The 14,653-nt window shown below is 45.4% G+C and overlaps 1 protein-coding gene across 3 annotated transcripts in view; it reads left to right on the forward strand.

Moving 5' to 3' along the window:
- LOC110526458 (furin-1) overlaps positions 1-13,134 on the forward strand; it is a 101,264-nt gene extending 88,130 nt beyond the window's left edge. For all 3 annotated transcript variants that reach the window (XM_036980845.2, XM_036980844.2, XM_090238726.1), the window contains 7 exons: positions 822-922; positions 1,823-1,926; positions 2,243-2,360; positions 3,859-4,038; positions 4,121-4,245; positions 5,285-5,407; positions 9,229-13,134. In XM_036980845.2, coding sequence (XP_036836740.2) covers positions 822-922; positions 1,823-1,926; positions 2,243-2,360; positions 3,859-4,038; positions 4,121-4,245; positions 5,285-5,407; positions 9,229-9,842 — 1,365 coding nt within the window. In that variant the 3' untranslated portion in view covers positions 9,843-13,134. The remainder of the gene's footprint in view (positions 1-821; positions 923-1,822; positions 1,927-2,242; positions 2,361-3,858; positions 4,039-4,120; positions 4,246-5,284; positions 5,408-9,228) is intronic.
- The last annotated feature ends 1,519 nt before the right edge of the window (positions 13,135-14,653 follow it).

Genomic DNA, 14,653 nt, shown 5'->3' on the forward strand with positions numbered 1-14,653 from the left:
AAGCACTAGTCCAGACACTCTAGCTGTACTCTAGAGGTTTGAGCGTTTCTGGATGTCCTAGTTAGCCTGTATTCTGTTGCACTTCTTTCTTATTTCTGTTGCACTTCTCTGTCAGTTTTCCTATTGGTTTTAGTGCTCCTGTAAGCCAGATGCTTACTAAACTGTTTGGTGCTTCAAGGCAGGTTTTGTGTGTTCACTCTGGAGGAATGACTGAGTCAGTTCTCACTGGCCTGCCTCAGGCAGCCATAGCCTGCAGTCTTCTCACATTGAGCAGTGACACTCTCTCTCTTTCCCGCTTTCGTTCTTTTCTCTCTCTTCATAAACTCACACTCTTTCCCACCTGCCCTCTGAGGTCCATTTGAATGAAGAACTGTAAAACGTTAAAATCCCATCTCCATGTCTCGCCCTTCCACAGACCGGTCTCTCTCTCTCACACACACACACACACACACACACACACACACACACACAAGGTGGAGGATGGAGAGCCTCTCACTAGGAGAGATTACAGTACAATACTGTATAATGTATGTTCATCCCAACCTCTTGCCATGAGGCATGCTGTGCGCACACATGATTAATGATTGGTGTATGTTTCCACATTCATGATTAATCATGTTAAGCATGTGTTGATACATAAACATCTATCAAAGTAGATGGTGCTGAGTAGAATATCTGACTTTTATAGTGTATAACTTACACTCCTACTGATTGTTTCAACTAAAAGTTATTTATTTGCCCATATATTAGGTGTAAACATTTCGGCCCGATATGGGCATACATCTGAGCACCATATCTGACTATGAAACTCTTCCTGTCAGGTGACAACGGACCTCAGACAGAAGTGTACTGACACCCACACAGGCACATCCGCCTCGGCTCCTCTGGCTGCTGGGATCATCGCCCTTGCACTGGAAGCCAAGTGAGTGACTCTTACCACCTGTCTCTATCTGTGTCTCTGTCTCTTCTTTTGGTTGTCTCTGTTTGTCTCAATGTCCCCTTGCTTGTTCCCATTTTTCTCTCTCTGATCTTGCTCTCTCTGTTTCTCTCCCTCCTTTGTGCTTTTTGTCTGTTCACAAATATTTGCCGTCTGAACACACACACACTCACACACACACACACACACACACACACACACACACACACACACACACACACACACACACACACACAGATGTCTCAGAAGTATGACTAACTCTTGGGGGAAGGCAACTGTCTTGTAATAATGCATTGTGGATCAGAATAGATGAGTCAGTTATCTCCTATCATTCTGTAATGAACGTGTCATCAGCTCAGTACTGTAGTCTGATTGGGGAACGGGGTACGTGTGACCAGTAAAAACCTCTGTAGTTCCCTGTACATTAAAAGTGTCTGACTGTACTGCAGGACTTTGACTTTCCCTTCAGTCAAAGCTGACCTTTCAGTAAAAGACAGAGCTGATGAGGTTTAAACTCTGTGTCGCTGGGGTACTGTACACTATTTGACTCTGTTTTACTGTAGGCTTTTACTGTTGCTCTGCTGGGTGAAACTGCAGTAACACAGGGTTTTATACGGAGAACAGAGGAGAGTGTGGGAAAGCAGAGATGTGACTGACAGAGGGATCTCTGGTCTCTTTATCTTTTCAATGTGGTAACATTAAGCCTGATGTTCAACTCTTCTTGGGCACCTAATGCCATTTCCTTTGCAATCAGTCGCTATGCATTGTGGTACAGTAGGATATGTTGTTGCTTGTTGTACTGTCTTCATAATCATGTTAAAGGTATGTTAGATCTGGTATCTTCTATATTGAAGTGTGTGTGTGTGTGTGTGTGTGTGTGTGTAGTAAAAACCTGACATGGAGGGACATGCAGCACTTGGTCGTGAGGACCTCTCATCCCGCCCACCTCCTCACCAACGACTGGAATACCAATGGGGTCGGCCGAAAAGGTACAGCGAGGCGTCCCATTAGCTGAGCTCGGCTGACCATCATCATTCCCGTGCCTTGCCAGTTGCACAATGGAGACGGATCTATATTGTATTTACATCAATTGATTTAAAGTTGCCTACATTAAGCAATTACAGAAAGCCATGGATCCAAAGTTCATTGAGAGGTTTTACTGGGCACACAGCAGGGTACATGCAATAATCTAATAGTGAAGAGGCCCTTATTGAGTTGGAACTGGAATCGTGATGAAGTAGCCTTTCAGCAGTCTGATATCGATCTTTCTTTTTCCTTCTCTCTCTATCGCTCCATCTCTCTCAGTGAGCCATTCATATGGGTATGGTCTGCTTGATGCCAGTGCGATTGTGGCTCTGGCTGAGAACTGGACCAACGCTGGGCCCCAGAAAAAATGTGTGCTGTCCATGGTAGCAGAGCCCAGGTGAGCTAAACACACACACACACACACACACACACACACACACACACCAGCTCTACCAACTCGACCTGTAATACTGTTTGGCTGGCAGGAGCATCAGTACTAGCTTCATAGGGATTACATTGGTTTTGGGTATAGTACAGTTAACCTACCAGGAGATTAACATATACTAAACCTATGTGATCCTTATTAGAATCGGATGCTTCAGATTGTGTGTGTGAGTATCTCACATCTGGGGGGTGTCGACTGTGGAGGTGATGAGCGCTGCTGTGTGTGGGCTGGTTTGTGATGGGCCGTAGGTGTGAGAGGTGCTCATGTGGGACCAAGCTGTCATACCCCAGTGTGACTGCATGTCATGTTTCTATTCTGAGCATGGCACCGGAGGCCCATTGATATGCTCTGCTGGGTTCTTGTGTGTGTGTGTGGTAGGGTGATGATCTTCTGAGCCTGGGGGAGCATGTTTAAGGGAAATAATCATTTTCAGATGAGTCTCTCTCTCTGCATCCATGTTCTCTATGCTTCCCTTGCTGTCTCTAGACCTCTGTCGATCTTTTACTCTTTCACTCTTCCACTCCATCTTTCTGCTCCTTTGGTCTTGCTCTCTATCCCTCTCTCATTCTCTCTCTCTCTCTCTCTCTGTTTTCCCCTTATACTTTCTCAATATTGCTCTTTCGCTCCCACTCTCTACCGTCTTTAACCCTGCCTCTGCTACATACTGTAGCTGACAGGTTCCCAGCCCTGTTGTATTGTCTCTGTACTGGTCCCCAGATCAGTCTACCACTGGAGCCTGTGTTAAAGGTGTTAGTGGCATGGTGTTTGTGCAGTGTGCATTGTACAGTACAAGAGGTGTTGCTTCTGAGTGATAACTGCTGGCTTGGTGGGGATTTATTTCCCCTTCACTCTCTCTGACTGCTGCGGATTGGATTCTAACATTTTAAGGGATTTAATTAGGAGGAAGCGGTGTGTTTTTACACCCAGTTCACTGATTATGGCCTGTATTTTCTATCAGCTGGGCGCCACAGCTTTTCTAAAGCCTCATGCCCTCCTCTCCCCCCACAGCCCTCCTCTCCTCCTCCTCCTCCTCCTCCTCTGGGTTCAGTTGTAGTGGATGTGTGTAAGCTGCTAAGCGGATTGGGGGGAGTCGGGGGAGCCTGGTACTTTTCTCCTGTAGAGGACAGGGCTGCTGCAGGACCTGAGTTGCTAATCCTGTTTCAAGGCCGCAAACCCTGTGCCCTCATCAGGCTCTCTCTCACACACTAGTCCAGAGCAACAGTCACACCCTCATGCAGCATCACTCAGAGAACCATTATCGTCGGTCACACAGAGTTGCTGTCACATGCTCACTCCCAGATGAGGCATCTTTCTCACAGACCCCAGAAGCCAGCAACATGAAAACACAAGCCACTCCAAGCCAATTTTCATTTTCAATAACTATGCTGTCTTTGTGCAAATGTATGTATTTGGTCCATATATGCTGATGTGCTGTTTATCTGTGTGCCAGGAACATTGGGAGCCACCTGCTGATCACCAAGACAGTGGACGGCTGTGTTGGGACAGCCAACCATGTGAGCTCCCTAGAACATGCCCAGGCCCAGCTCACTCTCTCCTACAACCGCAGGGGCAACCTGGGCATCTACCTGACCAGCCCACAGGGTACCCGCTCCACACTGCTCGCTCCCAGGTACGTACACACACACACACACACACACACACACACACACACACACCTTGTATTACATACCTCCTGTCTCTCCCCTCTCCAGGCCTCATGACTACTCGTCAGAGGGCTTTAATGACTGGGCTTTCATGACCACACACTCCTGGGACGAGGACCCTCGGGGGGAGTGGACCCTGGAGATGGTAAACGTGGCAGGGGCCAGCGACTATGGTAAGACACCTTGTTTACTACCTTAACATATGCTATTGTTAAGTCTGGAACATTGTCTGGGAGCTCAGAGACAGAAAGAGAGTGACAGGGTTTCTGTTAGTGCAACCATGTCTGACTAGCAGTGTCACTGAAAGAATGTGTGTGTGACGGGATGTGTGCTTGTGGTTGCATTTATCTGTGCATCATATGTGTTTGATTCATTGATGTACTGTGTGTGAGAGAGAGTGTGTGCATGTGCAATATGTGCTTGATTTATGTGTTAATGGATTTGTGTATTTCATAGTGTGCGTCAGTGCATGTACGTCATTCATGTGTTGATTTTGTGTGTGTGAGATGCTTCCAGACCGCTAATAGGGAGTGTTTTATACGCAGGGCAGCAATGTCTGATGCCTGGATAGCTTTCCTTTTGATCCCCTTTATACAAACTGGCAGTCTCTCTCTAGCTCCACACACACCCACCTCTAAATCAGCTTCATTAAACCAGGGAGAGTAAATCAAGCAGGAGAGTGGAGGACCCTGCTGTCTGGCCCAGGCTAACCCAGGATGACCCAGAATAACTATGACCTAAGAACCATCCAGGCCACACTACTGTCAGACAATATTTTGGGATTTATTTGTCATTTTCTCTCGCTCTCTTTCGTTTTATTTTCTCTCACTCTTCTTTCTCGCCCTCCCCTCCCTCCCTCCCTCTGGCTGTAGATCTCTCAGCCCCCCCCCCCCCCTCTTCTGTGATATAGGAAGTTGGACCCTCTCAAAGGGCCCCTCGTATAAATGGCTCTCCCGGGAAGTGTTGTTCTTAACTAACGGGTCTATAGAGAAACACCAGAATGTATACTTATATATTTAATGCTTTTACTTCTAGGAATCTTTTCCTGTCATTCCACCCAGGAAATCCAAGAATATAAAAGGAGCAGGATAGAAGCTGCAATTACAGAACCCACCCTGAAGAGTGCCAAAGCCTTGCTGGCGTAGACGGTGGCTTGGAGATCTGTGCTGTTGTTGCTTATGTGTAACACTCTCTCTCCCTCCCTCGGTCTAGGCACTCTGACCCAGTTCACCCTGGTGCTGTATGGTACAGGCTCAGACTCTCCCAGCTCCACAGCCAAGGACCTCTCTCAGCCCAGTAACTGTAAGACTTTTGACCTACAGCAGATCTGCATTGGTAAGAATGTTACTGTTGGTTACCATTGGTTACTGTAAGAGAATGTAGATGATGTACCTAGGGTTAGGAAACTAGGGTCTCTTAGAGCTGTGGTGTGCCCAGGCTTTTGTTCCTGCACACCACAAATGCACCTAATTAAATCCATCATGGTCTAATGGATCAAAAGTCTGCCCCACTGTGGCTCTGCAGGCTTCAGTTGCCTACCCCTACCCTAAACCTAACCATTTAATGATCAGGTACATTTACACTGCACACTGTACAGATAAGACCGGAGAGATGAAACACTGGCTCTCCTATCAAAAGTGTGTGGCTTGTCTCCAAAAGATAGATTGCGAGCTTCCAGTAGCTCGCAGCCCACCTACGATAAGCTTGCCAATGAATTCTGAAAGGACATGAATTTCTTCATGTGTTCCATCAGAAATTGTTATAAACATAAGGCTACCGGTTACTATCCAATCAAAGACACATTGACATTATCCCACCCCTGGTTTGCCACTGTTGACTAAAAAGCCAAACGTAACACACTATCTGGCAATTAAATTCTGGTAATATTGCCTGTTTTGGTGTGCGCGTTTGTCTAATGATAACCGGCGTCTTGTGGGTAGACAGAAGGACTTTCCCCATAAACCTTCTCAATTAAATGTGAACAAACATTTAACCTCACAGAACTAGGCTATGTCATGATTACTTGTATCAATTGGGTGGCCATTGCTTTGCAAACTCTACCATGACGTGTTCTACAGACCTCTAAAATGGGTTAAGCATTGACATGGACTTCATTTTCATTGTTTCTTTATGAATAATTGTTATATTGAGAGTAAAAAATACAATTAAACTGAGAGATCTGAATTTGGGAAAATACACATTTTATGGGGCCTGTCATGCCAAATACTGTTTATTAACCAATATATTACCCGGGTATATTGACAGAAAGCACAAATATTGTTCACTAAGGATCCGGGGAAGAGTTGCAGGGTACAGGAGAAGAAAATAATGTGCCTATTTGAAAAATAAAATTTTAAAAAAGTAGCTCGTGACATGTTCAATTTTAAGGTAGCGTTCATGCTCGAGGTTGGAGACCACTGCCCTAGAATAAGACTGGGGGAGACAGGAACAGTCTGACCCCTGCAGGATCCCCTGGGTATCACAATTTAACACTCTTGTTGGTATACTATCAGATCGTGAGTGGTGTAATGGCATAGATGTAGGTTGTGAAGCATGAACTCTGGATGGTTGAGTTTGTTGATTAGCTCGTCCTCAGAGACATCTACTGAGATATTGAGTAAACATGGCGGCAGGTTGGCGAGGACGGCATTTTCCGAGCTAAACTGACCAAGACGCACCTCCAACAACACATAACACATAATTCTGCCCCAAAACAATCCTAAAAACAGGACAGGTAAAAAAAATATAATAAAAATTGACATTATGGAATGGACAACCAGTGGGTTACATTGGTTTCAAGTTTGTATCGGTAAATTTTTGACGAGCTGATTATATGGAAAAAGAAGATACTTCTGCATTTGCTGCTGTGTTAAACGCATTGATTCTCATTGCAAATAGGCCCAGGATAACTCCTGATAAAGTTAGGATGCTTAGTCACAGGGTAACTTAGTCACAGGGTAGCTTAGTCACAGGGTAGCTTAATCATGGGAATCAGGACTAATGAAGCAAATGCAACTGCCTTTTAATTATTTTTTTTTACAAACAGTAGGCCTACCAAATGGAGATGGGCATTCATAAAATTCCATTGCAGGCCGACACTGTAGGCTACACCCCAGTCAGCACTGACTGACGCCGAAATCAATTGGGGTGTCTTTTTTTGGTCCTGTCCAGACCAGTCTTTTTTACTTTATTTCCACGCCCACGGATGTAGATTTTTGGTCAGGTCCAGACCAAATCTGAACCAATTATAGACGTCTATGTTTGGCTCAGATTTGGTTTGGTCTGGGCCTCCCGAGTGGCGCAAGGCACTGCTTCGCCGTGCTATCTGTGCCACTAGAGATTCTGGGTTCGAGTCCAGGCTCTGTCGCAGCCGGCTGCAACCGGGAGACCCATGGGGCGGCGCACAATTGGCCCAGCATCGTTCGGGTTAGGGAGGATTTGGCCGGCAGGGATGTCCTTGTCGCGCACTAGCGACTCCTGTGGCAGACCGAGCGCAGTGCACGCTGACACGGTTGCTAGGTGCACGGTGTTTCCTCAGACACATTGGTGCGGCTGGCTTCCGGGTTAAGTGGGCATTGTGTCAAGAAGCAGTGCGGCTTGGTTGGGTTGTGTTTCGCAGGATGCACGGCTCTCGAAATTTGCCTCTCCCGAGTCCGTACGGGAGTTGCAGCGATGAGACAATACTAACTACCAATTGGATACCACAAAATTGGGGAGAAAAACTGGGTAAAAAAAATACAACAATTTAAAGGTTTGGTCTGGACCGACCTTCGTTTGGTCCAAACATAGACGGCTGACTATACATTTTCAACTTTCTTTCAGAACTGAAATTTTACCTGATTTCAACATCTGGGAAATATGTATTTTCACCTTTTATTCAGAACCTAAAATGAACGTCACTTCAACGTCTGGAAAATACTTAATTAATGGGACTATTCTAGTTTTGTGGGGGTATAGGAGGAGGGCGGGAATTTTTTGGGTCTCATCTAGAGCAGCAGAACGGCCAGGACTGGGCCTGGCTGTGATCAACACATTCAGCCAGTTAGCAGATGACAACTCTTATTAGTGCAGCCAGACCAGCCCTGTAGACATACTGTATCATTTGTGTTGGAATTTCATCCCTACTGCTCCCTCTTCCCCCTTTCCTCTTGCCTCTGTCATCAACCCCTTCTCCCTCAACACTCTGTCACTACACCCACCCTCTTCCTCTCCTTCCTCTTGCCTCTGTCATCAACCCCTTCTTCCTCAACACTCTGTCACTACTCCCACCCTCTTCCTCTCTCTTCCTTCCTCTTGCCTCTGTCATCAACCCCTTCTCCCTCAACACTCTGTCACTACTCCCACCCTCTTCCTCTCTCTTCCTTCCTCTCCTTCCTCTGTCCTCCTCTTTTCCTGCTCTCCAATTTCATTTGATCCTTCCTCTCTCTCCCACCCACTTCAACAGGGAGAGAATGACAACTGATTATTAACCAAGTAATTAGATTGGGGTAAGGGTCTGTCGGACCGTGTAGGCTGGGGGGGAATGGGCCTTGCGGAGGGGGCTGCTGGGGGGGGGGGGGGGGGATTAGCTTTCCAAATCATTGGGGGAGATAAGGAGTTACAGGGTGCTACGACTGAAACTACTGCGGTGATAACACACTAATGCCACTGCCAAACTGTCCACGTGGATGTGTAAACTTAGTACAGATAGATGCTTCAGAGCTTATTAGAAAGTCCATATATCTGCGATATTATTATTTCCAACTGGGTTGGCAAAGCACGGCTCAGGGCATAGATATGCTACAGTGCATTTCTCCTCAGATAGATGAGGGATTTACACACGCTGCATTTGTCTCAGCACACAATATGCACATTCACACTCCAAACAGTTTGCGGCAGGAAACTGTTCATTCTAGCAGAAGCTACATGAACATTATGCAGCTTAAGTTGAGGGAACTTTCACAGGCTCATGATTTTAATGCCCCAGAATGAGGCGATGCGTAATGTGCTGCATGATTGTCATGGCAGACTATTCAAATACAGTTCACATATTGGAGGTTTGTGTGAATTAAATCAATTGATTAGCGGTGATTGTGCACTAACCATGTTAAATGAAGAATTTGGACACTAGCAGTACTAAAATGTGTCTCTGTTTCTCCTCGTCTCCCTGTATGCAGAGTGCAATGGTGGCTACTACCTCTTCCAGCAGGGCTGTGTGAGGGACTGTCCAGCCGGCTACACCGCAGGCTCCCAGCTCCTCAATTACACCATGGGGAACTCTGTGGATCCAGCCTTGGTCCCCTCCTGCCTGCCCTGCCAACCCCCCTGCCTGACCTGCAGCGGCCTCAGCCCCAGCGCCTGCCTCTCCTGCCCCCCTCACAGCCACCTGGACCCTGTGTCCAGCACCTGCCTGCACCTCAACCAGATCCAGAGGGAGTCCCCTGGCAACTTCATGGTGGGCCAGGGCAACAGCGGTCCCCGCCCAGAGCTCAGCTCCCGCCTGCCCGTCACCATCGCCGTGCTCAGCTGCATGATCATCATGGCCACCTTCGCTGGGGTGTTCGTTCTGCTGCAGCTGAGATCTGGAGTCCTGGCCAAACTGCCCTCACTGGAGGAGGCCGGCTCAGGCCTGAGGGGGGGCTTCGGCCTGGGGGGCAGCAGCAGAATGGTGTCGTACCGCGGTGTCCCTACAGTGTGGGGCGACGAAGGGGTGAACTCTGACTCCGACAACGATGAGTTTGACGTACACAATGAGAAGACTGCCTTTATCAAAACACAAAGTGCTCTTTAACCCCCTCCTGTCTTTGTATTCCTGCTTTCTACAGCCCCCCCCCCCCCCCAATCACTCTGACTCGTCTAATTCTGGGCTCCCTGTCCTCATGTTCCCCTCCTCTGGTTTCTCTTTCCCTGTTTCACTCCTTCGTTCTTCCTCTCATCGGGTTTCATTCCCCAGGTTTAGTGTTTCACTCTGTAGTGGGTGACCTGATGGGAGACTGGAGTCACGTGGAACAGGGATGGCCTGGGCGTGCTCGGCGCTCGCTTCACACTCGGGTGCTTTTCTATTAAACTGTCTCTCTGTGCCCTTTCGCCCTCAATCACCATCAGACAGAGTGTTTTCTGAACACAGCCCATTTCCCGGACGTCTCCAGGGTTTCCCTGTCACAATAAACAAACCATTATTGTTTGCTCTCTTTTTTTTCTCTCCAGTTCCAGTGCAGTAGCCGGATGAGATTGTAAATTGGGGGTACACAGCTGTGCGTGTGCGCGTGCTGAGTAGACAGCGAGATCGGGGTAGGGTCAGGATCTGAGAAGCCACAGCTTGAGTCCTCATAGTCCCAGTGTTTTGGTGAATCAGACCCAGGCTCTCCCAGAGATACTGTGTGTGTCCATGCTGCAGTATGAGACTGTATCTCTCAGCTCTGGCTGGATACAAGACTATGAGTCATGAGACTAGCAACACTCACTCTACCCCCAGCATGGAATTCAGGAGGCGTTCCGCTTATTCCGAGCGGGGGGGGGTCGGGTCGGACTGAGTGCTTGCTCGCTGCCAGATCCACAAAGATAGGTCAGCAGTTCACCCAGCTACGCCTCCACACTTTACTGGGCCTCAGAATTTAGACCAAAATAATACTGCCTCTATGATTTGAAACCCCATTCCCAAGAAAAAAGTACCTATGAATAATTACATTGGCTTTCCACTTAAGTCTTATAATTGCTCAGCTACTGAGGATGAAAGTGGTAGTGAGATGTATTGTGGATGGGGCTCAGTACTGTAGAAGTGACTTTTTTAACACAAGGGTTCCTGTGGGCTTCTTTGAGCAGCTATACAGGTAGTGAGAGGAGTGTGTGATAGAGAGAAGGGTTTTACGCACTGCAGAGGAGAGAGAGAATAACAAAGTCTGGCCATGATTACCAGACTGGGCACTTCACTCTCCCTACTCTGCTGCTCTTTTTAATGCTGTTCATCACACACACCCTACCTCGTTTCAGTAAGGTATATGTGTGTCTGAGTGTGTGCCGGCCAAGTGTGTGAGCTGGTGTCCAGTTGAGCAAAAGGATGGAATGACCACATTAGGAATACTAAGGATGTGGTTGTGTTTGTCGGCTGAGTTATGATACTGGATGGCCTATGTAGTTTCCCTTTGCCTGTTCTTTAAAGATCTGCCTATGTCAAAGAACTGAGGTTGGCTATAATAAGCAAACTTCTTTTAACATCTTTTATCTGTCATTGAGACTTATCACAGCTTCTCTCCACTCGCCCTCCAGTCGTCATCAGGGATGTTGATGCCAACTAGAGATAATCTGTTTCATATACTTGCCAATGAATTATATCCTGAACGACACTACAGCTCAGATGTGTTCCAAAGGAGTTTTTCTTCTCTACTCATACTGTATCTTTATTGAAAAACTTAAGTGAATTTTTGGCTGCATATCTTCTACAATCTGTACCTCATTAATTCATCCATTGGACAAATATTGGATCCATCCATCTTTTTTTTCTTCTATTTTTACGTTGAAGTTATTTTTCATTTCCAGCAGATAATAGGGGGCTTCACTGAGAGGGGCTGTCATAGTGACAACGTGCATAAAAGATTGATGCAGCTGCTCATCCTGTCCTCTCACTCAGATCACACAGCAACGGCAGCAGAGTATATGTGTTCCATAGCGATGATGAAGGATTATATAGGTCAAAGGTGAACACTTTTCAGAGAAGGATATTTCTTTTGAACTGTAGGAGTTTTCCTTACACTGATTTACACTTCTACAGTAATAATAAGACTGAAATGTCTTTATCTACAGTGCCAGGGCTGTAGGGCTGCAGTCTCTCTTCTTTTCTCTCTCTCCTCCCCTACTCTGTCTTGGCACAATTTAAATGTAATTTAATATATCCTTATTTATGCCCTCTGAACATATAGTTTTTAGGATTGTTTTTTAAGGGGGGGGAGGGGGGTGATTCCTGTGCTTTAAATCTTATGTAATTAAAAACATTTCTGAGGAAGACAGTCTTCCATACACAGATTGGGGAGTTGCTATCCTCTGAGTCCAAAGTAATAACGGCCAACTTTGAGCAAAATATGTAATTACCACAACGCTGGAATAGTGTGCCGTTTAACCCTGGCTGATGTAAGGTGCTGTCGTTGATGATAATGAAGTAACTGATAAATCCTAAGAGATTTTTCTTCCTACCAGAATTATAGTTGAGCAATCATATAGCAATCATTTTAATGTCCCAACCCCCCCAAACCCCCATTTACATTGTTTCCTCTAAATTGGTCACCTCTGAATGTGGAAATCTATATTGCATTATAACAGTATGTCTAAGGAAAAAGACAGCTGCTGGGAAGGAGGTTGCACCCCTTGCAGTGCAGCCTCAATACTACAGCTGACTGCAGCAGAGATTCTGGCATTACCAAAGACAGGGCAATTTAGATTTGTGTTCAGTACAGTTCTGCTCCAGATTGCTGAGCCTGAGTTGGGGAGATGATGCAATCTGAGGTTTTCTATATGCATTGATTCATAAATCAGATGAATATGTATTTTTTTTTAAATCTCTGTTATTCCTGCTTTTTAATGCAGAGAGACCTTTCCCTCTCCACCCCCTGCTTGGTGACAGTGGTGGAGCTGAGACATTCTGTATGATGAGATACAGCGTTGGATGTGGAGGGAGCAGATTGAGAATGTATCCCATCCTCATACACTAAAGAGCTGAATGAGGGTGTGTGTGTGTGTGTGTGTTATAACTACAGAAGAAACACACTCATGGGGGTTAAACAGAGCTCTGGACATACAGATCATCCAGCTCTGTCCACCTCTCCACACCTCTCCTTATCAAGTCTTTGGCCTGGGGCTACATATAGTACCTTACAGAAACAGTGACCTATGAATAATGTAAAAGAATGACTACCTTAGATGGGACATAACTCTAAAATAAGGCCTATTTTTGTACTATATATATATATATATATATATATAGTGCAGTGTAATGTTCTTGTAATTAAAAAAAAAAATGTTGCTCTTGTTAAATTTGTCCTTTTTATTTAATTGATAGATTCTACAAAAAATAAAGATCTATGCAAACTTCAGGATTTGTCATGTGCTTTTCTATGTGATTGATGGAAAGCTGTATTACAAAAATCTAAATTATGATTGATACTGTACCTATATGACAAGAATCAATATCTTATGTCCAGCTAGATTCAATTGAGCGGAATCCTTTATTTCACCGGAGTGCTGTGCTCTAAGAGAATACAATGGCAGTTAGTAGTATAGTATAGTATAGTATAGAGTCAAAGGATAGAGGAGTTGGACAATTGTGGTACATGAAAATAAAAGTATCACCGGTTTCTTACAATAGCAGTACTGTGTATCGCACCAGAAGAGCTACAGTATGTGGCCTCCACCCAGGGTTGGGTAGGTTACTTTCTTAATGTAATCTGTTAGTTACTAGTTGTCCAAAATTGCTGCATTCGCCATAGGCCTATCTTTTACGTTTTTGTTGGTGACACTTTATCTTGCTAACTTGCAGCTGTTTAAGTAAATCAAACGTGCGCGAGTTTGAGCATGTGTCCATTTTTCTTATCAGCATTCAATTGAGCAATAAAAGCGCCACTCGTGGTCTTCTTAAATTAAACTCGTTTTTGATAGTATGGAGCACACTACCATGGGGGAGTTTAGAAGGGAGGAACTCCTCAAATTTTTATTCCATAGGCTGGGATCGGCACTATTCAGCTATTGCAAGAGCGCATTGTATAGGCTAATGGCTGTCCACTGGGGCATATTCATTGCGCCAATTCTGTCGAAAAACGTTTCTTAAATGGAACGAAACGGGGAGGGACTTACTTGAATTTCCCGAGGTAAAGACAGATTCAGATTGGATATTCGCTGGTAGTTTTCCTTAACGTCCACCATCAGCAGTAAGGGCCGTCAACATAGTGACAAATCAAACATTTCAATAGCTCTTTAACCATTACTCCTAAAACTTTCAAAATTGGTTCTAGCTAACCCGATGGCATACACACATTGCACACACTTTTTTTTGTCGGTTTACATCTCACACTATTTTAAATGTATTTATTTTAATTTGAATAGCTACTTGGTCATGTGACCTACTGACTTCAAACAAGGTTCAGAATGTACACTCAGTGGGATTACAGAGTGCACAACCTTTAGTTTGTCCCCAAACAATTTTATTTGCTGGTTTTAAGCATTACACATTCAAATAGCTCTTTGTTGACTTGCTGGGTGCTATTGTCTTCCATCAGCACCGGCCTGTACCCTACCTGCCCTAAGCTCTCTCCTGGTCCCTTACACTAAGTCTGAATTTGTCCTGCTAGGTGACCTAAGCTGGCACATGCTTAAACCACCTGACCAAGTCCTAAAGCAATGGGACTCCCTAAATCTTGTCATAGATGCTTGCTAAAAAACATTAATGAGCAAGCCTTCCTTCATGAACTGGCCTCTCTAAAATGGAATAGAATCAGCTTGATCCCCTCTGTCGAAGACGCTTGGGCCTTCTTTTTTTATATTTTCAGTGGTATTGTTAACAAACACGCCCCCATAAAGAAAATTAACATTAAAAACAGGTTCAGCCCCTGGTTCGAC

The sequence above is a fragment of the Oncorhynchus mykiss genome, chromosome 6 (genome assembly GCF_057628025.1).
Source record: "Oncorhynchus mykiss isolate SJ-2025 chromosome 6, ASM5762802v1, whole genome shotgun sequence".
NCBI classification, from domain to species: Eukaryota; Metazoa; Chordata; class Actinopteri; order Salmoniformes; family Salmonidae; genus Oncorhynchus; species Oncorhynchus mykiss.